General features: G+C 48.1%; 1 protein-coding gene across 2 annotated transcripts in view; it reads left to right on the top strand.

Annotated features, from left to right (window-relative positions):
- Window positions 1-24796, top strand: part of fgf14 (fibroblast growth factor 14) — a 75036-nt gene that overhangs the window by 45302 nt on the left and 4938 nt on the right. The window contains exons 1-3 of one of the 2 annotated variants that reach the window (XM_060039462.1): window positions 2786-4481; window positions 13354-13464; window positions 14675-14778. In XM_060039462.1, the coding sequence (XP_059895445.1) occupies window positions 4289-4481; window positions 13354-13464; window positions 14675-14778 (408 nt within the window). In that variant the 5' untranslated portion in view covers window positions 2786-4288. Of the gene's footprint in view, window positions 1-2785; window positions 4482-13353; window positions 13465-14674; window positions 14779-24796 lie in introns of those variants that run through there. The other variant, XM_060039460.1, reaches the window with a different exon arrangement.

Genomic DNA, 24796 nt, shown 5'->3' with positions numbered 1-24796 from the left:
TCTCGTGGCATTCCGCGCAACATCTATAGAAGCGGCGTGTCATTGTCTCGACTTTATGGGACAAATTGATGTGAACACATTGGGGCGGACGGTGGCTGGACGCTAACCACGTTAGCCCTATAAGTAGAGGCTTTAGAAGCCTCCGGAAGCCATGTTACCGAGGGGGGAAAGGTCTCGGTCCGGTCGCCGTGGGAGCGGGCGGTCTGCCCTGCCATGGACTCGCGCAAGTTCTCATGTAGGAGGAAGAGGCATCTAGGTATGTAGGCGCTGCCTTATCTATCCTTCCTCTAACAGGAAGCTAAGGATGGCTGGTGTGATATCAATTCAGACGGCTCGGTAATCGACTCGTCAGGCCTCAGGAGTGTCTCCTGAGGTGTTCCGCGCTCTGGTCAGGCTTGCAGTGTTGTTGTTTTTTATTCCATGTGCTCTTTCTGTTGGAAAACTTATCAGACCGTCCACACGTCTCCCCTCCCTCCCTCCCTCCCTCCCTCCCTCCCTCCCTCCTGCCCTCCCCCTGAAGTCTGTGTGGTGCAGTTGAAGAGTTAGAATCGGTGGCTGGGCACTGCTACTCTCTCCTGCTCCCCCTCTTGCCAAATTGTCATTGTAAGGTTTGCTTTGCTTTGTTTCAATATGTTTGGATTTAGTTGTGTTGTTTCTAGACAGCAGGCCTAAAGGAAAGGGTATTACACAGCACTTGAGGCTTATTTTTTTAATTTATTAAAATGCCACACCAACAGTGTCAATCTGATTCCATAGATGTAATCAATATTAACATTCTAATATTAAATTTTCGAAAAAACCAACAAAAAACATTTTGTTAACAATGCTTAGGCCTATGTACACATATTGCTGATGGGTGTTGCAATGTCACGCCATAGAGCAATATATCATCATTTATATTCATAATAATCGTTTCAACAGCGACGCATATATCACCATTTATGTTAAGTCTCTCTCTGAGAACTCTCCCGGTCTCCACCACCACTGCGTCGTCGTGCGCATCCCAGGACTGAGGGGACTATTGTTGAGGAGACAGTGTCCGCTGCTGGTGGCTTCGCTAACTGCAGTGACTTACCCGTGTAGTACTCGGAGCCACCCGGCAGTGTGCGAGAGAGAGACACGGCATAGGTGAACTCAATATACCATCCGCCGCGAATGAATAGGTTAAAGTAGCCTACGTGGACTCAAGGAATCCGCTCACGGTTTGAGTTTCGCGTTGAAACCCGAAGGATCATGTTAAATATTGTGCACAGAAGAGTAGAACCCCCACCCCCTACACACACACACACTAACACACACATACACCATTGATCTGCATCTTTGCTGCAGAGCGACCCTCCTCCACGATACATCATAGGCTTAACTGACGATGATAATTCGTTTATTAGGCTAGGCTGTGGTTTTAAGCGTCAGCTGTGATTTGTTTAAACGAGTTTTTATATTTGAGCCAGATACAACATAATCACTCTGAGCAAGCTAGACGACCATTTTCCCTAATATGTGGTGTGTCTGCTTCAACAAGTGCGTTGTGCAGACGGAGATCCCAAACGTGTTGCGCTCCGAATCCCCAACGCGCCAGATGTTAAATGACGCCGACAAACAGCAGATGGCTCTCTTGAGTTTTAATTTCTGTGGGCTATACACGAGATTGAGAATTCATTTGAAAACAAGAAGGGTAGGTTGTAGTGTTGAATGTTTTGCCTTGATTCAACAGAACCCAACGGGATTCGTAATTGAGGGAACGACGGTGTTCTTACGCGTTATTATAACGACACACATAGATTGGATTCTAGCGGTTTGTGATTGTGCTGGGTTTCCAATCACACCTGGAACGTTGTCACGGTGTCAGAGAGGACGGGGTCTGCCGGATTCCTGCTCCTCATGCGTGTGAATCACCGTGGAGACTCTACCGGGAGGAGTGGTGCTGTCCATGGTGACCGCTAAGGAGCGACGGGCCAGGGAGCAGCATGCATTACGCACGTCATAAAGCACTAGTTACGGGGTCCAGGGTGCCCGGTTCTTCTGTACAGCAAAATCTATTTGCTGTTGAAGCCGATTCATGTTCATTCATTTGGCGATATAATTTGAGTTATAAAATGTGAATTGTGTGACATGCAGGTGTGTTGGTGAACCCATCCCTTAGCTCGACATGATTGAATACCATAATGAAAACTAGGATTTAATATGAATTGGCAATTTGGCAAAAAAAAAAATAGATTATTATTATTATGAAAAACCAGGCTGACGTTTTCAAATGTAACGACATCTATATCTATCATGTTTCTCGCTTTTAGAATTTTTTAGGACGATATTCTGGGGGCTTTCTGGTCTGCTCGGTGTCTACAGCCCACCTGTAGGCCAGCTTGAGGGGCATTATCACTCTGAACCATAATGACCTTTGTCTTTGAAAACACTGTAAATCCCATAAGATAAAAGCGTCCCCTAAACCAAAGTCATTAATGATGGCGCCACTAAATAAATACAGTCTATCAACCACCTAGGACTCATCAAGACCGTCGGAGGATGAAAAAAAAAAATCCCTATACGGTGAAAAAAACGTTCCCATTTCCCAAATTAACTGTAGGGAAATCCATGAATTGAACGAAGTCACAAAATTGTGTTGACCTTACCTAACCACCAAAAGCCCAAACCCAATCAGATCACACGGACGCCTTCCGTCGACCTATTCTTCAACGTACACACTAGAAGACATCCAAACAGCTTCATAACCGGTCCAAACCATTAATACCCCCCCCCCCCCTCCCTCCCGCTGATGATTTTCCCTAAAGCACGGGGGCTTTGACGCGCTCGGTCGAGAGGGGAGGGAGGGAGCGAGGCAGGGCATAGCCGTGTGTGTATGTGTGTGGCGTGGTGTGTGTGTGTGTGTGTATGCGTGTGTGTGTGTACGTTAAGGGGACGAGTCGCCGCGAGGACTTGTTGATTGGGAGGATCTGATCTATGTGGGGACAGTGAACGAGTGACCGCTGCACTACCCAACTGTTCAGGGGGCCATTCATTCAACGTTCATGGCTGAAGCTCGCCTATTTTTTTCTTCTATATTGTATTTTTACGCACCGATCGCCATAGAATCTCCCGCGCGGTAGAATCGATGTGGATAGAAAACACATCTGTCTATCGAAGTCGAAATGTCTCTGCAGCCTCTCGGGGCGTTGGAAGTTTTTTCTTTTGAATTTGTATGCAGCTGCCATACAATGCAGACGTATTCTTCACAGGACTCCAATCCGCTTTGGTACCAGTTTTTGCTCCCGGGTTCCTGTCGCGCACAGCCGTCCGTCGTGTGACCACTGGTGTCTGAGCTTCTTTTCTGTTGTTGTTGCATACAAATAATAACAATATCACAAGGATTACAAAGAAAAAAAACACTCGATTACGCATCAACCTCGGGGGAAGGCTGTGGCTGTGTCCGCTGGCTGGCTGGCTGGCTCTGTGACCGGACCATAACTTAACTTGTCCGCATTCCGTTAGAACTTGCAGTCAGCGCACATCATCGATGCCTTTTCGCACACGTCTCCGAGCGCCTGTCATGGAAAACGGCCGTCACACGTTCTCCGTGGCGGATGAGCGATCGCAAAACTCCTAGACGTCGCCTCTTCGCCCAAACCGCCGCTCCGATGGTCGGATAACCGACGTCGTCAGAGGCGTCGACGCTCGTTTGATTGCCCGGCGGCGGCGAAGACGCGGGCACCGTAACCGTTCATTGATATGCGAGATATTCCGATTTATTGAAAGATATTCGAAAAAGAATAAAATAAGGAAATAGAGGAAGACGCAGCGAGGAGAGAGTTGAGTGCAAATCACTGCAGCCCGTCCTGGACAATTTAGGAGGCGCTGGGAGACAACGTCTCAGCGTGAGGCAATGCCATGTAAAGCAGCGTGCAGGTATGACTGATCATATGCTGTCTCTGTCCGCCTGAGGCGGGCTGACTTGTGTCTTTTTTGTTGCTCATGACGGCAATATGGAAATAAATATGAAGTGACATATTTATTTTTCTCCTCCACGATGTCCAAGAAGAACTCGAACGACGATTGACAACTGGTTGTCTCATCTCAGCGTTACCATGTAGTGTCTCGACAGTAACAGACACTGCGCACACTTCTAAAAACAGCGTTATAATACCCGATTCCAACGCTGAAAGGACCGCTTCGGAGCGCAAACATGGGACTGTGATCCGGGCCAGGAGCTCGGAGAGGCGGGTTGTTTATGTGTAGTCTGTGCTCCGTGCGCGCAGACTGGACGTGAGCAGTTGCGAGGTGATTTGTAAAAGACATGGCTGCTGCCATCGCTAGTGGCCTGATCAGGCAAAAGCGACAGGCACGAGAGCAGCATGTAGACCGGCCCGCCACCAACCGGCGGCGAAAGAGCCCCAACAAGAACAAAGGGCTCTGCAATGGGAACCTGGTCGACATCTTCTCTAAAGTGCGCATCTTCGGCCTCAGGAAGCGACGACTACGGAGACAAGGTGTGAGGAACTTTATGTAGTGTGTACGTGCGTGCGCGCATGCGTGCGTGTGTATGTTTGTGCCTGTGTGTGTGTGTGTGTGTGTGTGTGTGTGTGTGTGTGTGTGTGTGTGTGTGTGTGCGTGCGTGCGTGCGTGCGTGCGTGCGTGCGTGCGTGTGTGTGTGTGTGTGTGTGTGTGTGTGTGTGTGTGTGTGTGTGTGTGTGTGTGTGTGTGTGTGTGTGTGTGCGTTCTCGGTGTGTCGAATCTGAGCGTGTGTGCAGGTGTGCCGGTCAATATAAACCAGCACACATACATTCATTTAGCCGTGACAGCCACTGGTTGATCGCCCTTAATTATATATAGGGCCACGATTACCGAGTCCCATTCACTGCCAGTTGTATTAAGATGTAGAAAATGTAGTAAATTTCAATTTTGCATCCCATGAACATTAACACTCCTTAATTTGGCCATAGCGTTTTTGCTTTAGGGGAAATTACCTGTTACACGGTAAGGCCTTCATTAACCTATAGTCACAAACGCAGTGGTTGAAGCACTCATGGGGATGAACGAGTGCAACAATTGCCTCTGGATTAAACGCAATATGACAGCCTTCAGATAGTCAACCCTTATTGGTTCGTGCAGTTTTAACGATCTGTCAACTCGCACTGTGCTCGGAAAAAAAAGGGGGCCACAATCGTTTTACGCAGAAATTGCTGAACCACTTTGTTCATAAGCACATGTCGTCAGAAGCAGAAAATGAAAGACGTTTATATGCAAGCAAGAAGGTCAGCACCCCCGCTTAATGGGGGTTACGCCTTCGTTCTATTTTTCACGCATTGTTCGAATCCGTCTGCCAGGGCCCGTTATACCAATCGTTGATGTTCGTTCCACTTATGAAAATGTCATGTACCATTTGCCTGTCAATCGAACGGGATTATTCTTCGCACTATTATTCACTCGTATTGAGCTCTGAACGATGGCAGCATTTCATGTAAAATGCAACAGGTACAAAACCTGCTGCATTCAACATCATCCACGCCGTCGTTTTTGTCCTTTGTAATTCCCCGGTTCAATGTATCAAATATTATACATTTTTCTTTGATATTTATGTTTTGATGTCCGAAACAAATACTTCTTCCTAGATAGTATTGTCCCATTATAATCATGGGATTATGATTATATAAAAAAACTGAACCGTTAAATGACAGGAAATATTAAATAAATGAAGATTACAGTGGATTAGTAGTCCATTAAAATGGATTTGTGCACAGAGGCCTGACTACCAAGGAGCTCACATCTGGCCTTAGGTTAAGGTGGGGAGACCACAGGCTGCTGCCCTTCTGTCTGGCAGCCGCCCTGATCCTCTGTATTTTTTCTCGAGCGTCCATGTGTGTCCCAGTGCCACCTTGTCCACGATTCATCCCCTGTCCACTTTACGGCCACCATGTGCCGACTCCGTCTTTTGCCCGTCTTGTCGATGTTTGTTATGAATCTCGAGGCTTTGGCCCAATGGCTGAACTCTCCACTAACACATCTGGAGAGGAGGTGTTTTCATTTGGAGAGGGAATTCACACCTAGCTATGCCAAGAGAGACGGGCCGGGCAGGCGGCAGCAATAACATCCTAATAGAGGAGGCGTAGATGTCCTTTGGTGCTGTGCTGTACATCTTAGTATACACATGTCCTTGTTGTTTAGGGACGGTATATTCCACTGCACAAGCATAAATATAGTATAGCTATAGCATACCCGGCTGACCAACAACGTGGCAAATGAACCAACACTCAAACACACCTGCGACAGCGTCTTCTCATTGGACGAGCTGACACCGGTCTAATGGCGGCAGGGGGCCCGCGGGGGCCCCTGGCAGAGACGTCAGGGTGGGGCTGGGAGCGGTCTGAAGACACCTCCGGTGCATCGGAGGAGCCAGACATGTAACGGTGGTGTTGGGATTCACCCTGCATGGTTGGTGTTGCTGGGCGGTGAAGTACAGGGCAAACACTTTATTGTCACTTTGGTGTTCGTTTGAGTTATTTGCCATGAAAGGCCTGATGGGAATCTACTTTATTAATTTCTTCCTCATGGGATACTCTGGGATCAGATCGGTTATATTGCTTGAAGCACCCAAGAGGTGCTTGGGAAAAACACCTTTCTACCACAGAAAGGTGTTTTTCTGTCTCTCTCTCTCTCAGTCTCTCTCTCTCTCTCTCTCTCTCTCTCTCTCTCTCTCTCTCTCTCTCTCTCTCTCTCACTCTCTCCTTCTCTCTCTCTCTCTCTCTCTCTCTCTCTCTCTCTCTCTCTCTCTCTCTCTCTCTCTCTCTCTCTCTCTCTCTCTCTCTCACTCTCCCCTCCCATATCTCCCTGTATCCAGTGTCTCGGCAACAGCACGTGGCTAAGCAAGAGTAATGGTGTGGCTTCCCTGAGCGTAATTCAATGTCGGATCCCGGAAGGACATTTAGAGTGAATACGGCAGCGCGTGCCGCTAATCACACGCTGGGAGATAAGGCAGACGTACGTCGCCGTTGTCTTCATTTCAGCCCCTTCTTGGCAAAAAAAGAAGCAACAACAAGACCACATTGTGTGCCAGCGAAGCACAGGCGACGAGAACTATTTCCCAGCGGCATTCACATTGGGATTGACAGTGCGGTCTTGTCCTTTTTCTGTTGAGTTCCTCCATCTATTGGTTGTGGCCATGATGTGCAGCATGGAAAAGAACATATTGTCAACCTGCAGGAACATTGCAAATCTGGATTTTGTTTTTTAATCAGAGACTACTACTCTGCATTAACATTCACAAATGATGTGTGATTGCTGTTTCAGATAACACATGGGTAACATTGCTGATTGGGTAACACTGGAGAAGGCAGGGCAAGGTTACACCTTGACACCAAGACTAGAATAATTCTACGTTTGTGTGTGATATGCTGACGGGCTAAGATCACAGCGCATCCAGAACGACTCGCATGATAAATGGACGGCGGTGGTACGCACAAAAAAATACATGTTGTCCACCGCCTCTCTGTATTTAATTATAGAACCCATTTCAAAAGCCAATTGCGGACCAGCGATCAGGCTGATTTCCCCGGCTTAGCCCCCGACCAGCTGTGTGTCTACCTTGCTCTCGGTCGCCCTCTCACCTCCCTGCCCAGTTCTCTGCTGAACTCTGGCTGCACAATGTGGACAGATCGTCCGATTGCATTACATTACATTAGACTAGATTAGATTGGGTGATCGCAGCCACTCCGCTCATAACCACTCCTGTCTTGCCATGAATGACACCAACAGAAGGGCGGCCAAACGACAGCACCACCGACACCAGCAGCAGATGCAGCAGCAGCAGCAGCAGCAGCAGCAGCAGTGGCTGGGGCCAGCGGGGGCTTTCAGACCTGTCCGGGTTAGACCAGCCTGTCGTGTTTCCCCGGATTGCCTCTGCTTCTCCTGGGAGTGAAAGAGAAGGCGAGGGAGGGAAGAGGAAGAACAGAAAGTATGGGTGCTGGGGGGTGTTGGTGGTGAAAACGGTTGGAGAATGGGGACAAGGGGGAGGAGGGCGGTGTGCTGGCAGTATGCCCGTTTCAACCCTTTTTTCCATGACAACGGAAAAGGGGAGGAGTGGGCGGGGCATCACAGGCGGGTTTTTCTTATGCGGGCTGGAAAAACCCTTATTCCAGAAACATCCAAAGTGGGTCAAGAGGGGCAGAGCTGAAGGCAGCCCACAGCTGCTTCGGTGCGTCTGTGTCTGTGTCTGTGTGTGTGCGTGGGTGTCTTCGAGAGGAAATGTGACTGTGCGGGTGTGCGTTTGTGCGTATGTTTTATGCAAACCATCTTACCATCCTCTTCTACGCAGGATGTTCTTCACACCTAAAACACAGGAAACACGTCGGTTGCCGGGGACTTGTCCAATGAGAGGACAGACAGACAGACAGACAGACAGACAGACAGACAGACAGACAGACAGACAGACAGACAGACAGACAGACAGACAGACAGACAGACAGACAGACAGACAGACACTCAGACAGACAGACAGACAGACAGACAGAGAGAGAGGGACGGGCACCCAGACAGACAGAGAGACACAAAGATGTGCAGATATCCAGACGGAAAGGCAGACCATCATTCATCTGTTTATTTGCGTATTAAATAGGGACAGATTCACGCCACTGAACATCAGAAAGAAAAATTGGAGATGTAAACAGGCCGGGGTTTGATTAGCAGAAAATGCTAATTCACATCCGTAGTCAAGCGAAAGTTAGTGGAGGCGACGGATGAATGAATGAGGGAATAAGATAACATGAATATGCGGGTGGCATATGGAAAGGGAGGGGGATAAGGAGAGACAGGAAAGCCTTGTGACTGAAGTAGCCTGCTGTAGAGCTAGACTGGAGGTCTGGACGTGTTCCGAAGAGCTTGTTTGTGTGGTTTTCTTCCCTGAAAGGGAACTCCTTCCAACGGATGGCACGCCGCCAAACCACCTTGAGAATCACTGTCAGGCTTTTAAAAAGATATTTTGTGTGTGAATAGAAGCAACGCCACCCTCTGCCTTGAAGGAAAGGGGTTGTGCGCAGGGCTTGAAGAAGATGACGTCCGTTCTAAAAGGGAGCGCTTTTAGTCCGAGGAGGCATCGTGGTGGGCCGTCGGCTGGGGTGGGCACGTTAGCCATCCACTTCCTGCTAGCCTGCCACCAAAGAACAAAAGTGCTGTGTCACCCCCACCCAACAAACCAAAAGAACAACAACTAAATACTGGTCTGCCCCCCCCCCCCCCCCCCCCCCTGGCCCCAACCTCCTCTCCCTCCTATAGTCCTTTTCCCTCCCTGGACATCGCCTGTCTCTCGCCTGGTGTCCCCACACTTAATTCAGACTCGGGGTGACACCTTGATGAGCCAGGCTCCGGCAATGACTAATCCTCCTTTTCTTTTTGCAAACACGTGACTCACATGGAACGTTAGAGTAACCAAACAATGGATCCCCACCATTAAGTCTGAGAAACACACAAAATATGATCAGGCTTGGAAAATCCACTTCACTGGATTAAAATGCAATATATTCCCATGCAGCAATCAATGTTGAACTCAACTATGCTAATAACCTGTTTTGCTATAGATAGCGATTTCTCTTTGCACCAATCAGAAGGCAGCTGTTTCTCTGCTGCTATGCTGGAGAGTGCATGGAGCGTGTATATAGGTTCCCCCTGCACTGGGGGCGAACAGTGGTTCATGAGGTGGTGGAAAGGGGAATCCTGCTTCCGTGTGAGCTACAATGTGCTGGCTGCTCTCTCCCCCTGGGGACGCCAGCATCACATGATTTATGGTACGACGGACCAGCCAAGTTCACCTCCATGCAAACACGCACACACACACATGCACTATGTCTCTCTCTCTCTCTCTGTTTCTCTCTCTCTCTGTTTCTCTCTCTCTCTCTCTCTCTCTCTCTCTCTCTCTCTCTCTTTTTATATATATATATATATATATTTCTCTCTCTCCCTCTCTTTCTGCACAAACTGAAACATTAAGACTCATGACAACACACAAACAAATACACGCACACAAACACAGACACACACACACACAAACATTTGCCTCCTAAACATTCCGCTTTTATTTCCCTATAATTGTAACAGATTACCCCCTCGCTTCACTGTCCTCAAGATCAATGTCCCCTCCTCAGATCGGGTAACTGCCTCTGATCAGCGTAATTCATCGGTCACGCACAGCCATTGGAGTGTGTTTCTCCCCACTTTTGCGAATACACAGGGGTATTGTGTACTCATTAAAAACCCATGTGAAAAGGCATGTGTGCGTGGGAGTGCCTTTGCGTGTGGGTGTGTGTGTTGGAGATCTGTACACGCATACTTTATTAATTATGGGGTTTGCAAAGAGGGAAAGAGATGGTGTGAGGGGCAGGCAGGGAAGAGAGGAAAACGGGGAGCGAAGAGCGGAAGAAAGGGGGAGAGAGCGAGATGGAGGGAGAGAGAGAGCGAGGTGAGGTTTGCTCCGATATGATAAATGCATCGATCCATTTGCATTCCTGGTCTTCCTCCGTCCGGCTCGGTCCACAATGCCCTGAGAAGCCTCCCTTTGAAGTGTCAGCTCCATCATATTCTCCCCATACCGGCCTTCACAGGCCACTGGGCTGGGAATTAATACACACACACACACACACACACACACACACACATATGCACACGCACACACGCGAACAAACGAACAGGCAGACACAAACACACACAAACACACACACACACAAACATACACACTGGCATAAACACACATTTGTATGCGACACATGCGCACATCAAAATTTCAAAACAAAGTACTGTGTACACAATCGCACATTCCCTCCCACACCCACACTCACACACACAAACAAACACACACACATTCACACGCACACAAATGCCCATCAAACAGGTGAGCTTGACTGGGAGCAGCATTGATTATGTGACTGATACTGCGTGTGAGTGGAAGAGTAGAGCAGCCTTGGGCCAGGCAGCTGACAGCACAAGGAAGGCTGGCATTTCCACGCTGTGTTCACAGATGAAAGGATCAATTTGGTTCATCACAAACAGAACCTGTCTATGTAGGTGACACACAAAGTAAAGGCCACTGGTTAAGGTATTTCCTACGCCAGAACGGAAGAACGTCTTTCTCCCTTCCTCTTTTGATGAATGAATGAATGCCCTGGGTTTGATTGGAAAATGCAATTGGAAGTACTGGAGCACCACTTAATGCGACTTACGTAATCTCAAAAATCGAATTTGATGTTAGCTTGATCTTCTAAGTATGATGACAGTAGAGATCAAAGCTGGCTTTGCAGAGCAGGTTTGTTTCGATCTATCGGGTTGCTGGATCTTTTAGCGTGTAATTAGCGAACATAAAATAGTAAACTGTAAACCGTTGCAGTAGTAAACTGTAAAAAAGTGACTGTGAAGGTTTCAAACTAACACCGTTTTTCGACTGGCCTCTGTGGGAATACACTTATTAAAATCCCCTTCTGAAGATTCCTCCACGCACGCAAATTTGTTCTCTTCTGAAGAATATCTCGATAATGAAGCAGAAATGCCCCTTGCAGTTCCTGGTTTCCAGCCCAGGGTCTGTGCCGTCTTCCCCCAGAACTTCTGCTATAACACAGTAGACACACGCTGAAGTTGAGATCATAACTAACCAAAGGTACCATGGAGAAGCAGGCTTATGATGGTCTGGAGGGTGTTTCCCACCTACCGCATGGAGATGTTCTCTGAAAGGGCTGCTGAGGTCATCACCCGACATAAATATTCAGGGAAGTTAACACACTAAATAAACCAATCCATGAAGGCGCATCAACCGTCTGTCTCTCGGCTCTCGGAAGACTGCCTGAGTCCTCTGTGGCTATCTCTCTTCCATGTCAACGCACTCTCGCACGCCCATCTCAACCAGACTGCTGTGTAGGTCCACGCAAACAACTCCCTCACTCCTACATCTCTCCTCTCTCCCATTCTCTCTCTCTCGCCGTCATTCTCTCTGTCTATCTCACTATCTATCACACACCTCTCTCTCTCTCTCTCTCACACACACACACACACACACACACACACACACACACACACACACACACACACACACGCGCGCGCGCACGCACGCACGCACACAGACACACACACAGACACACACACACACACACACACACACACACACACACACACACACGCACACGCACGCACGCACACAGACACACACACACACAAACGCACACAGACACACACACACACACACACACACACACACACACACACACACACACACACAGACACAGACACACACACATCCCTACACCACAGTGAAAGCAGGAAGGTGAAGGTGATCAGATATACCCTCTGGACTTTATTAGAACTTAATCTGAGGTGATGGCTACCATTGCGATGAAAGCATGAAGTGACAGCACACACACACACACACACACTCACACACACACACACACACACACACACACACACACACACACACACACACACACACACACACACACACACACACACACACACACACACACACACACACACACACACACACAAGCACACACACACAGATAAATACCGCACCATCGTATTAATAATCCGAGTGTAGGCAATATTTTCCCTGGTATAAAACTCAGAAGACATTTCACACCCACTGAATTCCTGCCTTATTGAAATCCCCCTGCTGTTTCGCATCACTATTCATCTCTTTTAACCACGGCTAAACATCTAACCTTTCATTTGTCTTTCTGTCTCTCTATCTCCCCCTCCCCCTCCCCCTCCACCTCGCTCCATCTCTCTGGCTCTCCCCGTCTGTAGCCTGGTGCTTCTTGTCGCAACTGAATGACAATAACACCGGTTATGACGGTCAGCCATATTTCTGCTTAGTATTTTTTTTAATTTTGGTGTCTGTGAAGCTCCTCTCTGATTCATTTGAATACGGAGCTAATCTGGCCGCTGGGCTGGCAGGATGTCCCAGGGGCTGGCAGAAAGTCCCAGGGCCTGGCAGCTCTCCATCCCACGCAGAGCACCCAGAGAGGGTGCTGTTGGGTTCGTTATGGGAGCCCGACTGCTTCAGATGAATACGTCTATAATTGGATGCCCTATCTCAGACACGGAGCGCCGCTTATTGTTCATACGATTTGGTTTGCCTCACCAGGCGTTATGAACGCAGTGTTTTTTTTTTTATGCGTTTAACTGCGAAGCAAAACAAAAACATCTCACATTGAATGTGTTACATTGCCAAGAGTTGTTCTTGTTTAAATTATTGCTCAGTGTTTTTGAACGGTTTACTAATCTACTTCCTTCACACCCTCCTCCCTCCATTACCTCAAACCCAAACTCTCCCCTTGTCTCTCTCCTTGTCTCTCTCCTTGTCTCCCTCTGTGTCTCTCTCTCCTCTAGATCCCCAGCTCAAGGGTATAGTAACCAGGTTATATTGCAGGCAGGGATACTACTTGCAAATGAACCCCGATGGATCTCTTGATGGGACCAAAGATGACAGCAGCAATTCCTGTGAGTAGCCTGACACCATTTTTTATATTCATATTCTTTGTCACCTCCTGTTGATAAGGACATATCCACAGGGACTTTTATTTGCCAAATATTCGGAAACGTGTCAGATTCCAACCCTATCCCTCCGTCTCTCTCTCTCAGCTGTTTGTCAGGCTATGCAAAGACAGAGTATGTTTATTTGCCAATTCCACTGAGAAGGAAAATAGATCAGAAAACAGTTGGCCTATTAGCGGGGCTGTTCTGCCCCATTTCTTGGTTACGCTCAAGGCTAGCCTCTTGATTCTATTTCAGTGGCAAGTGCGAAAGCAAGCTTGACACTTTCATTCTTCACCACAAGGAGCAGTGACACGTGTCACATCTGATAGGCTGATTAAAAAACAAGTGTCCAAACAATACAACACTGTAGCCACAAATACTATGTCTCCCCACGCTGTTTCTTCTCATCCTTAAAAGGAGGTGCCGCTGACAACAACTGCTGCTCACTGAACGTTACCATTCCAGTCAAACGCAAATATGGTTTCCCCTAACAAGTAGAATCTGATCCATCGCTACCAATTACCTTATAGGGTCGGCAGGGTTTAACTAATAGGTAGGTAACACACACAGGCATATACACACACACGCACACACACACACACACACATAAAAACACGCACACTCACACACACACACACACACACACACACACACACACACACACACACACACACACACACACACACACACACACAGGCGCTCTCATCACCTGTGCTGGTCTTTACCAGTGTAACCAGAAGCCATTAGCCGACAGGCCTGAGGATTTTGCGGCAGCAACAAAAGGGCCATTAAATCTGCATCGCACCGATGGAGTCCCCAATTACAACTGCTTTGCAGGACACTCGAAGCTCGGTTATGCCAGGCTACTCACGTTTACTAGCCGCGCAGCACTTTATCCCCACATATTACCTCAGAGAAACAGCTAGTCCTGGTGGTCTTTGGGGCATATTAACAAATAGACGTATTTCATGTGTTTAATTTGTGGTTTAAAATGACTCCCTCTACAAATGTGGCATAATAGTATCTGCTCTTTATGTGTGTGTGTGTGTGTGTGTGTGTGTGTGTGTGTGTGTGTGTGTGTGTGTGTGTGTGTGTGTGGATTAAAATGTATGCCGGTATATTCTTTTTGCAAATGATACTTACACGAGTGTGTTTGTGTGTGTGTGTCTTCCAGCTCTGTTCAACCTCATTCCTGTGGGTCTCCGCGTCGTCGCCATCCAGTCCGTGAAGTCAGGGTTATACATCGCCATGAACGGGGAGGGCCATCTGTACACATCAGTAAGCTGGCCTTTGTTACTCTATTCTATTCTATTCTATTCTATTCTATTCCCGACACATGTTGATACTGATGTTAATGCTTGAACAAATTATCATGCAATGACCAATCTGATGTGATTTGGAAAAATTGAATTCAACATCGAATGATTTGAACACATCAACAAGCGTGTTAAACAGAGACACTTTGATAGTGTGTCAAAAAAAGGGATCTCCGTGTGACACGTAGATGCCTTGCATCTTTGTCTGCAGTGGCAGCCATGACATGTCACTACAGTGTATTTTTAGGCGTGAAATTGAATGGAATGATTATGTATTCATATTGCTACGCCCAGTAGTGGGTACATGCAACAAAAATAAATAAACATTTGTGTCAATGGCTCTTGATGGATGAGGAATTGAAAACACATTTGATATGGACAATTTCTGTGATCTGCAAAATAACTGTTCGGCTTTCCCATGATGCTTGGACCATATGCTTACAATACAAATCTTGGCCAATAAATTCTAAAGGACCCCCCCCCCCCCCCCACGCCGACTGCCAGAAACAGATTTACTTCCTCTATCTCCATCTCGCTGTCCGTTTCCCTCGGCTTCTCCCAGTTAGCCAAAAGCAATCAGCAAAGGGAATATCATGTACAGCGCATCCCTCTCAGAGTGAGGTATCCATCATGATCACTGCCTCCTAATCCCCAGCCCTGGTCTTTCCCTTTTCCTCATTACCTTTTACCATTTACTCCTCCGTCCCGACCCTTTATCATAACCCTGGATAACAGATAGGAGAGCCCTGCTCTCAACCCCAGCAGCCCCATCGCACCGGCACCGTTCCCCATGGAACCCCCATGCGACTTAATCACCGCTTGACTAAAACCATGTTATAAAATTCCCTCTCAGGAGGATTGACCCAGAAACCTATGGATTGTGTAGAGGAGAATGCACTAAAGGGATTGGGTATTAATACACCGTATGGGGGCCTAGCATCGCGCGCTAAGGCAAGCAGGCGGCTGAATGAACTGTCGATACGGTAGAATGTGCTTAACGTTCACCTCCTCTCACCTGAGATGTGTCGTGAGGGGTTGCTGCCTACCATTATCCGGGGAAGATTAGAACTCCTCCGAGTGGCTGTGAATATTCCACTCTATTTTCTTTCTATATGCATCTCCACTGGTAATCAGTGGAATGTCTTCCACCCTTCAGGATTGCCACGCCAGTCAAAGGGGTAAGGAGATGCTTGCAGCGGCAAATAGTTGGCTCTTTCCCTAGCTCTTTTCCCGGCTAGGAGTGGTTCGGTTCCATTGAGTTTAACTGCCATGCCGCGGCCCCCCTACTCAGCCGAGACCTATTCACCGGGCTCCCTCTCTTAGTCCATTTGGAGGCTCATTTCTGTCCTAATGGAGGCCCTGATCCTACCCACACCATCCCTCCACCACCCCCCCGGCTCACAGCCCAGTGCCTGAGCTCCGCCATCTCTGAATTACCGCCGTAATGGCCGCCTGAAAAAGCACACTTTGTCAGCCTCCTACTCGTCCTCCTCTTCCTCCTCTTCCTCCTATACCTTCGCTGCCACCTCCTCCTCTTCTCCTCCAACTGCTTCGTCCTTCCCCTGAGAGCTACCCCTCCCGTCCCGTTGGTCTCTCCTCCTCTGTGGGTGAGGGATGAAGACGGCCCACCCTTTTCTTTCCCTGCCCATTGGGTGTTTTTTGATTAGAGTGAATGCATCGAGAGCAGTGAGACAATGCCGCAATAGAGGAATGGCTGCTTTTATTTCTGTGCACGCAACATGAAGCGTTGGGGGCCTAGCATCGTCTGCTGGAGATATCCAGGGTCCCCCAACCCTTTTGATTAAAATAACTTCATGGACGCTGGTATTGTTATTCATTCAGTATTCCGTAATTAATCAGTTTTTTTTCTTTCATCGCGATGACGCATCGTGATTACGGCTCGCATTTCCACTCCTTAGCGGTAGATGAATGAGAAGAAGAGTTATGGAGAGAGAGACAGAGAGACAGAGAGACAGAGAGAGAGAGATACAGAAACATACAGCGAGAGAGAGAGAGAGCGAGAGAGACAGGGAGCGAGAGAGTGAGAGAGACAGGGAGTGAGAGAGAGAGACAAGGAGAGAGAGATGGAGAAAGAAAGAGAGAGATAGAGAGAGAAAGCGCGACAGTGAGATAGAGAGAGAAGAGAGAGCGAGAGAGAGCGAGTGACAGGGAGATAGAGAGAGACAGGGAGGGAGAGAGAGAATCCTTCAGAAGAATAGAAACAACGACACAGTAAGACTATTCAAGGCTTCTGGTAGTGCATCATATTCCTTTGTGTGTGGAACCCCATATTCTATGTGTGGCTAGGAGGGATAAAAAGAGGGAGATAGCAGATATCAGAAAAACTGTGCCGGTTGCCACAAAGGCCTCGCCATGGAATAAAGGAGACTTAAATCTTCTCAGATTGAAGTTCACTGGCTCATTGTACCTTAGCCAATGAACTGCTGGCTAATTTGTGCCCGTGGTCGCTGAGATTAGCTCCACCTGGCCCATGATGGAAACAAGAAGGAACATTATGAATGTCTTTTAATCAAAGTGGAAGTGAGACCTTTTTTAGCCAGACATATTTGAATGAGATTAAGCTCATGATATTAGAAGCAAGGACTTCTAGGACCACTGAATCTCGGGAGAACCTGAACACGGGATTGGTTTTCAATTGTGGCATCGTGGTCGGCCACGATGCCGACCCCAGAGAGTGCAACTGTGTTCTCGATGATATCGGGCTGCTCGTGTAGACGTCTTTGCTAATACGGTCTCCAGCCATCTCCCTGGTTTAAAGGTTGGGCATTTCACGATTGGTCGGTTTTCTTTAGAGCTCTGCCCGATTATTTCACCTCACTGGACTCTCTCATGTGCCTGTTTCGTTTTATTTCTTTTTTATTTTCCTCTGGCGTCGGCACTTGTTAGCGGTACCTTTCACGATGGTCAAATTGACTTGCCACATCAATGGAGAGGCCCTTAACGGAACCAAAATGCTTCAAAGGCCCAATCTGAAACAGTGTTGTGGCTTTGGCCTTCCTCGGAGGGCTGTATCAACCCACCCTATGAGCACACACGGCCCAGAGCATGTGTTTGCTTTAGTGCCCCCACTGTACACCGACTCACACGCTCACTGGCGGTAGCTCAGTGACGATGCTTTCCTTGGAAAGCATCGTCATTGGATCTAGCAGGCACCGACGGCACGTGGGGAAGAGGGGGCACCAACGGCTTAGGCAAGCCAGTGGCTTGAACTATGGCATTCTCTCAGGGACATGAGAGCCAAGTATCCCAGATGCTTGGTATTTCTCCGCCATATTTCATATTCATCATGTGTCCCCCATGCATGTGCTTTCGTTTCTCTTTAAAGTTCTGCCTATTAAAGAGGGCCTCTCTCAGATGCCTTTCTTCCTTTGCTTTCATCCCTGGAGCCCTTTCCAAATACATGGCATTTGGGTTAGGCATTTTCCACTGACCTCTTGAGGTTTTCTGACATGGCCCCATATTTACCTGGTATTATCAAAAACCTTTGGACAAAAGGCATTGTACTGAGTCCAGATGTGTGTATTTATGTTATATGTAGGCGAAAGCTATTTGATTTAAAGATGAAACAAATGAACTGTGCTACATCATAAATACTAAAGTATACTACTAAAAACAAATGCCAACCCATCAGACAATTGGCAGACATTCTGATACTGGGAGTCAAAAGTGGCAGAATCTCAAGACGGATCCATCGGCAAGGTCACCGCTTAAACACTTCCACCTGCGCCAGCTCCTCTGTGATCCCTCGCCTGCCGAAACACGAATTACTCCTAATACCTACATACATTGAAGCAGGCCAGGAAATGAGCTTGCAACCCAGTCTCCACATTACCGCAAATGGCTTGTACCTAATTACTCAGCTGAGTTCCCCTCGGAAGGAGAAATGCGGTTAAATGGGGGAAGCCTCATTATTTTTCCATCCTCTGATGTAACGTCAGCGGGAGATGAAGTGACGGTTGCAGGGGGGCGGGGGGGGGGGGGGGGGGGGGGGGGTTTGGAGAGTTCTGAGCGGCTTCATGCATAATGAACCAGGTCGGAGGTAGGTGTTGGACCCGGACCGGTGAACCGGAGGCCACTGCCAACATGGGCTAAGAATAGCTTAGCACTCTCTCCTCCTCCAGACACTTCACAGGCCCCTTGGGTTATCAACGGCCACCATGCTGCGCCGGGGCGGCCAGATGCCTCGCGGAAGGATGCAGGTGCACCGTCTGGCCGTCGTGGTCTTGATTCGTACAAGGCGGGCGGCTTTGGTGCTCTGGCTTCGTCGTCCGGAAAGGGGATTGAGAGTTTAATCCCGGTATTTGATCCCCTTCTGTTCAGGGTGTATGCATATTCCCTCTGTGCATTCTGATTTGTAAATTCCGATTTGATTTCCATGGAGCCGATGCCCAGGATGAATGGTTGGACTCTGCGATGGACTCAACCTTCCAGTCTAGCATCTTTCCTACTTCTTTATTCTGCTGGAAAAGGCTTCACCCCCACCTCTGACCCTCCCATGACCGTGACCAGAAAATAAGTTGGACCAAAGAGATCAATGGGTATTTAAATATAAATAGGATATGTAAAGAGGATAGATTATGTGCTTGGGATTAGCATCGGAAATTCCCCTCTTGTGTTTGCCTGCAAGCATTCTTCCGACACGGTCCCAGTTTCCTAGGGGAGCCGTAAACAAGTCATCTCCACCTGGGAGTCTACAGGGCCAGGCGTTACCTCTCCTGGGTGCACAGAGGTCTCCAGATAACACCCAGTGCTGCCATTCCAGCCGTCACGCCCTCTGGGAATCAAGCCACGCCCCCTCTGAACCATATATCATAGCAATAAGGCGGCCAGGGAAATGTCCTCTAGCCCCCCTCTAGGTCAACAGCTTAAGGTCTATCAATTTCCAATAAACCCCCGTGTCCTCCGTTCATTCTTTTATTCCCCTGTTTATTCAGGGTAATTACGACGTTAGGAAAATATACGTGCAGTGGTTTTCTGAGTCAGTGGTTCACGAGACACGTATTTATGGCACGGAGCTGAGAGCCTTGTCGCGGCAGAGAGAGCGCCAGGATGAATAGATGAGGTGATGACGAGGGTGATGAAGAACCAACCCAACCCTCCCATGCAAATGCATCCGTTCCAACGTGCCTCGCTGTGTGTATCGGGGCGCATGTGTGCATCAATGTGCATTCCAGTTTATTTTTCTTTGCGTTGTACCTGGGAGATAAGACAAATGCACACAAACGCATTGGAAAAATCTCATTGGAAAATTGCATTCCAATCGTCAACCCCCTTTGATAGTCAAGGGTCTGATCTCATCCCAACCAATTCCTTTATACCCCTACGTGCAACTCGGCTAGAGTAGTATGTTCCTGGTTCTTATGTGACCACAAACACCCACGTAGTGATGCATGGCAGGTGTGGTATTGAATCGGTTGATGAGATGTGTGATTGGTTGTGATTTGACGTGTTCTTCCTGTGCTGTGATGTGTCACGTAATGAGAAAACGGCAGGCCTAGGGGGGGGTGGATGTGATGTAAATGGGGTGCATTTGTGTGTGTTTGTGAGTTTGTGCGTGTGTGTGTGTGTGTGTGTGTGTGTGTGTGTGTGTTTGTGAGTTTGTGCGTGTGTGTGTGTGTGTGTGTGTGTGTGTGTGTGTGTGTGTGTGTGTGTGTGTGCGCGTGTGTGTGTGGTGTGTGTGTGTGTGTGCGTGTGTGTGTGTGTGTGTGTGTGTGTGTGTGTGTGTGTGTGTGCGCGTGTGTGTGTGTGTGTGTGTGTGTGTGTGTGCGTGTGTGTGTGTGTGTGTGTGTGTGTGTGTGTGTGTGTGTGTGTGTGTGTGTGTGTGTGTGTGTGTGTGTGTGTGTGTGTCCTGGCTCATGCTACTGGCTGGACTGATTAATACAATCAGTGGGGCATGCTGAAGAATGCTCTAATATGCCTTCTGAATTTTGAATTATGTGCCTTCTGTTTACAACAAATGAATCATTCAACCAAAACGGCACATTCCTTGTTATACAACAACAATACCTGCTGGTTATTTTCTCATCAGAAAAGCTCTACCAAATAATATGCATAGTACATGACAAAACTCTAATTAGGATGTTTAACTTCTTTTCATGGAAGCTGTTGTGTGATTGCAGAATTTTCATCACAATTATGTGTTTCAATGGAAATCCGGTGTACAGGTCTGGGGAAAGGAAAGGGAGGATGGGGGGGGAGACAGCTTCATACATAAAGATTGCCTTCCTCCATTTGGTCCCACGGGGGGGGGGGGGGGGGGACCAAAGGGAAGTCATCCGACGCAGATGTCTCCCAGAGGGCAGCCGTTCCAATGCCCTGTGTAGGACATGGGCGGGGTCCTGTAGGATGGAGTGGGCAATCCGGGGACTTAGCTGATCATGCCAGGAGGTCAAAGACGGGAGAGGGAGGTGGGGAGGGAGGGGGGGGCTTCTGATTTTGGTGCAGCTGTTCACAGCATCCTGGGGAGGCGCTTCTTGTTGTGGATTGTGAGAGCGTGGAACCAGCAGATGAATTAGAAGGTTATTATGGTCTCAATGTGTTTGGGATACTCCTGCTTACCCCCTTATCTCATATCTAATATCATATATAATAGGAGTTTACCTTCCTCAAGGAATACTGACACTGTTGGAACGTTTCGGTTTAAAAAACAATCAATGGTATTTTCTACTGGTGTTTTGGACTGGTGTACAGCATCCACCAGTTCCCAATGGATTATGGTTGCAGTTCATGAGGCCATCCTAATGTATTCATAAAGGTGCTACCTGGTATGTGACCAATATAATTCCTGCCAGTAAGGCCGCCTAGACCATGAAGTGATGGATCACTTTGTTAATCCCCTGAGAGGGAATCTTCATTAACCACTGCATGACACCATGAAAACATCAGTAACGGTAGAAACAACAGAATTTATGCATGAACCACAGGCACTGCAAGCATCTTTTCAAGATCAGCCACAAGTGGCAATGCACAGACAATTAATCTTTATTAAAAATTACATTAAAAGAAAAGTACAGTGTCACAGAACACAAACGGCTTTTCCCTTCTTTAAGAGAACCTGGGTCATCCAATGTATGAAGTGCATTGCTTGCCCTCAAAGCATGCTCATTACAAGTAGATCACAGGGAAGCCTCAGTGTTTCTGTGCTCGGCTTGGAAACCGGCATATGAAGCATAAGTGTGTGGCCTCTCGAATTGAGTTTGAGCAATGTGAACCGTGACCTTGACAGAGAACATTACACATCAGTGGTGGTTCAGTGAAGTTCAGCATTGGCTTGGCTTGTTCACCTTTAACCTGTCGCTTTTATCTGCTCCTCATGCCTTTAATGGTTAAATTATTCATGTTTGTTTAACTATTTGGCAATTGAGCACTTTTATCCCAATTTACGGTTTGTCGATGTAGCTAGTAAACATTCTGACGGCTTGGGCCCATGTCAACTTTATCAAAACCATGACCATGTTTGGATCTTCTGGGAGTCTTCTACGTCTTCATCCCTTGGTGAGTGTTTGTTTGGAAGTTTTTCTGTTTGCGTGTGTGTATGTGCTTGCTAATGTTTGTGAGTGTGTATGTTTGTGTGGATGCCTGTGTGGGCTCACCTTGGTCCTTGGTCCCCTGTTGGATCGGTGGGATGCTGTACTAGCATGAGGCATACCAATCTCAACACGCTGTAATTATTATGAAGAGCACGCCCAGTCTGTTGTTATTGGCTGCGTGGGTGATCCTACCGCTGGCCTAATTGTTTTCATCAGTGTGTAAATGTCACGGTCCAAATACAAACGGCTCACAAGATGTTGTTTTTGCCTCAAGTGCGATGTAATGTGCAAATGAGCAACCATAGGGGAAGAAAAACACTTGAAGCCAGTCAGAAGAACCCATCGCAAAACCCTGCCGTAATTGGACGGGTATCACAGGCAGACACTGCATCGCGGGGCCGCAACTCATTAAAACACACTCTACAAAGTAAAGCACAGCAGCCAAAAGCGTCTGGAATATATGAATATGTTTCCTGGATCTGCGAGGTGTGAGGGGTGTGATGGTGTTATTGCGGTTTAACGTTTCAATGGGGTCACAGGTATTGAGTGTTTGAACGCTGCGGGGTCTTGCTCGGCCTGTTCCCAGCGTGGGCCGTGGGCCGTGATCAAGATGCACTCGGTGTGACGGGAGACAAGAGAGAAGCCCTCGGTGCTTTCGCGGCGGCTGCCTGCAGCCTGTAACGATGGCGTGTGCTGCTGCTGCTGCCGCTGCTGCCGCTGCTGCTGCTGCGGTCGCCGCCAGCCGTTCCCCCTTTCCTCTGCAGATGCATTGCCGTGTCCCGTCCGTCACCCCCGAGGCTTGCACCTACGAGAAACAAAAGGAACATTTGATTTGGATTCACGCCCGTAGCCGTAAGAGATGAATGGAGTGACAGCTCTCGAGAGGGGGAGGTTGTGAATCAGGAAAATTCAATCTTTTCAATCTTCACTAAGCCTGGGCTCTCACACACTGCTGCTCACTCTTCATGCATGAGAGAGAGAGAGAGAGAGAGAGAGAGAGAGAGAGAGAGAGAGAGAGAGAGAGATAGATGGAGCGAGAGCGAGGGAGGGAGAGAGAGGGAGAGAGAGAGAGAGAGAGGGGTAGGGAGGGAGAGAGAGAGGGAGAGAGAAAGCGAGAAGGAGAGGGGTTGGGAGGGAGAGGGCAGGAGGGAGAGAGAGAGAGAGAGAGAGAGAGAGAGAGAGAGAGAGAGAGAGAGAGAGAGAGAGAGAGCGAGGGAGAGGGGTAGGGAGGGAGGGAGAGAGAGAGAGAGAGAGAGAGAGAGAGAGAGAGAGAGAGAGAGAGAGAGAGAGAGAGAGAGAGACAGAGTGAGGGGGAATAACTACCATTACACAAAATCTGGGGACCACCATTTCAGGCACAAAGGCTGCTCGAGTGTGTAGAAGCCATCCATATCAGTGCGTTTGTACGGCTGTGTTTGAGAGTAGGAGAGAGAGAGAGAGAATTAATGTGAGCTTGCGCGCATTTCTTTCCAAATGATACACAGGGGAGCTATATAACTATATGACTGTATATCTGTGTCCACATTTATTTTGAAGGGAAAAATGCAATCCTGCGAGGCATTGCACAGATTCATTAGTGTCACTCCACGATTTCGCCTGCGGTGGAAGATTTACACCCGCAGTTTGTGTTACTCAATAACCCATCCGGGAGCTGCTATGTACTGTACTGTACTGTGTCAGGTATGTAGTGTGGGGAGAATACACTGGGCCTGCTAGTCTGCTTGTAGTTGTGATGTAATCTATCTAGAGCTTCATAAAACCTGCACACCCAAACTTGTAGGCACACACAAACACACACACGCACGCACGCACGCACGCACGCACGCACGCACGCACGCACGCACGCACGCACGCACGCACGCACGCACGCACGCACGCACGCACGCACGCACGCACACACAATCATACATGTTACCACACAAACGAACAAGAGCATGCACTTTTTGCATTCAAAATCACTGACATCACACACACCGTCCAGATCTTGTGCAAGAACAGAGAACAATGAGTTCTCAGAGGGAGGAGGCTTCAGAGGGTAAGACAGGCAGAACGGTGCTCCATCGGATGCGTGGAGCTAGCCTCATACGACCCAGGCTGTGTCGTTAAAAACAGTTTAAAAAAGGGCCCTGCAGCCCCAGATAATCCTTGTCTGTCTAATCGTGCGTTAAGTCTCTGACACCAACGCCACTTACTGTAATTTGGTCAACTTACTGGTGTACATTTTTGATCGAACCTGACACAAGGGCAAATTAATATATAACTGCTTTTGCACAGGTCTTGACAAAAAAAGCAATTGGAGGACTCCTTCTGTCCAAGGTGGGGACTCTGATAAGACCTTTCAGAAAGACTTCACAGACCATAACAGTGTTTGGGGAGAAAAACAGAACTAAGATTGGAGTGGAATTAAATTTTCTTCCAGCAATTCCAGCA

Source organism: Gadus macrocephalus, chromosome 20 (assembly GCF_031168955.1).
Source record: "Gadus macrocephalus chromosome 20, ASM3116895v1".
In the NCBI taxonomy this organism is placed as follows: domain Eukaryota; kingdom Metazoa; phylum Chordata; class Actinopteri; order Gadiformes; family Gadidae; genus Gadus; species Gadus macrocephalus.
This window is presented reverse-complemented; position numbering and strand designations above follow the sequence as displayed.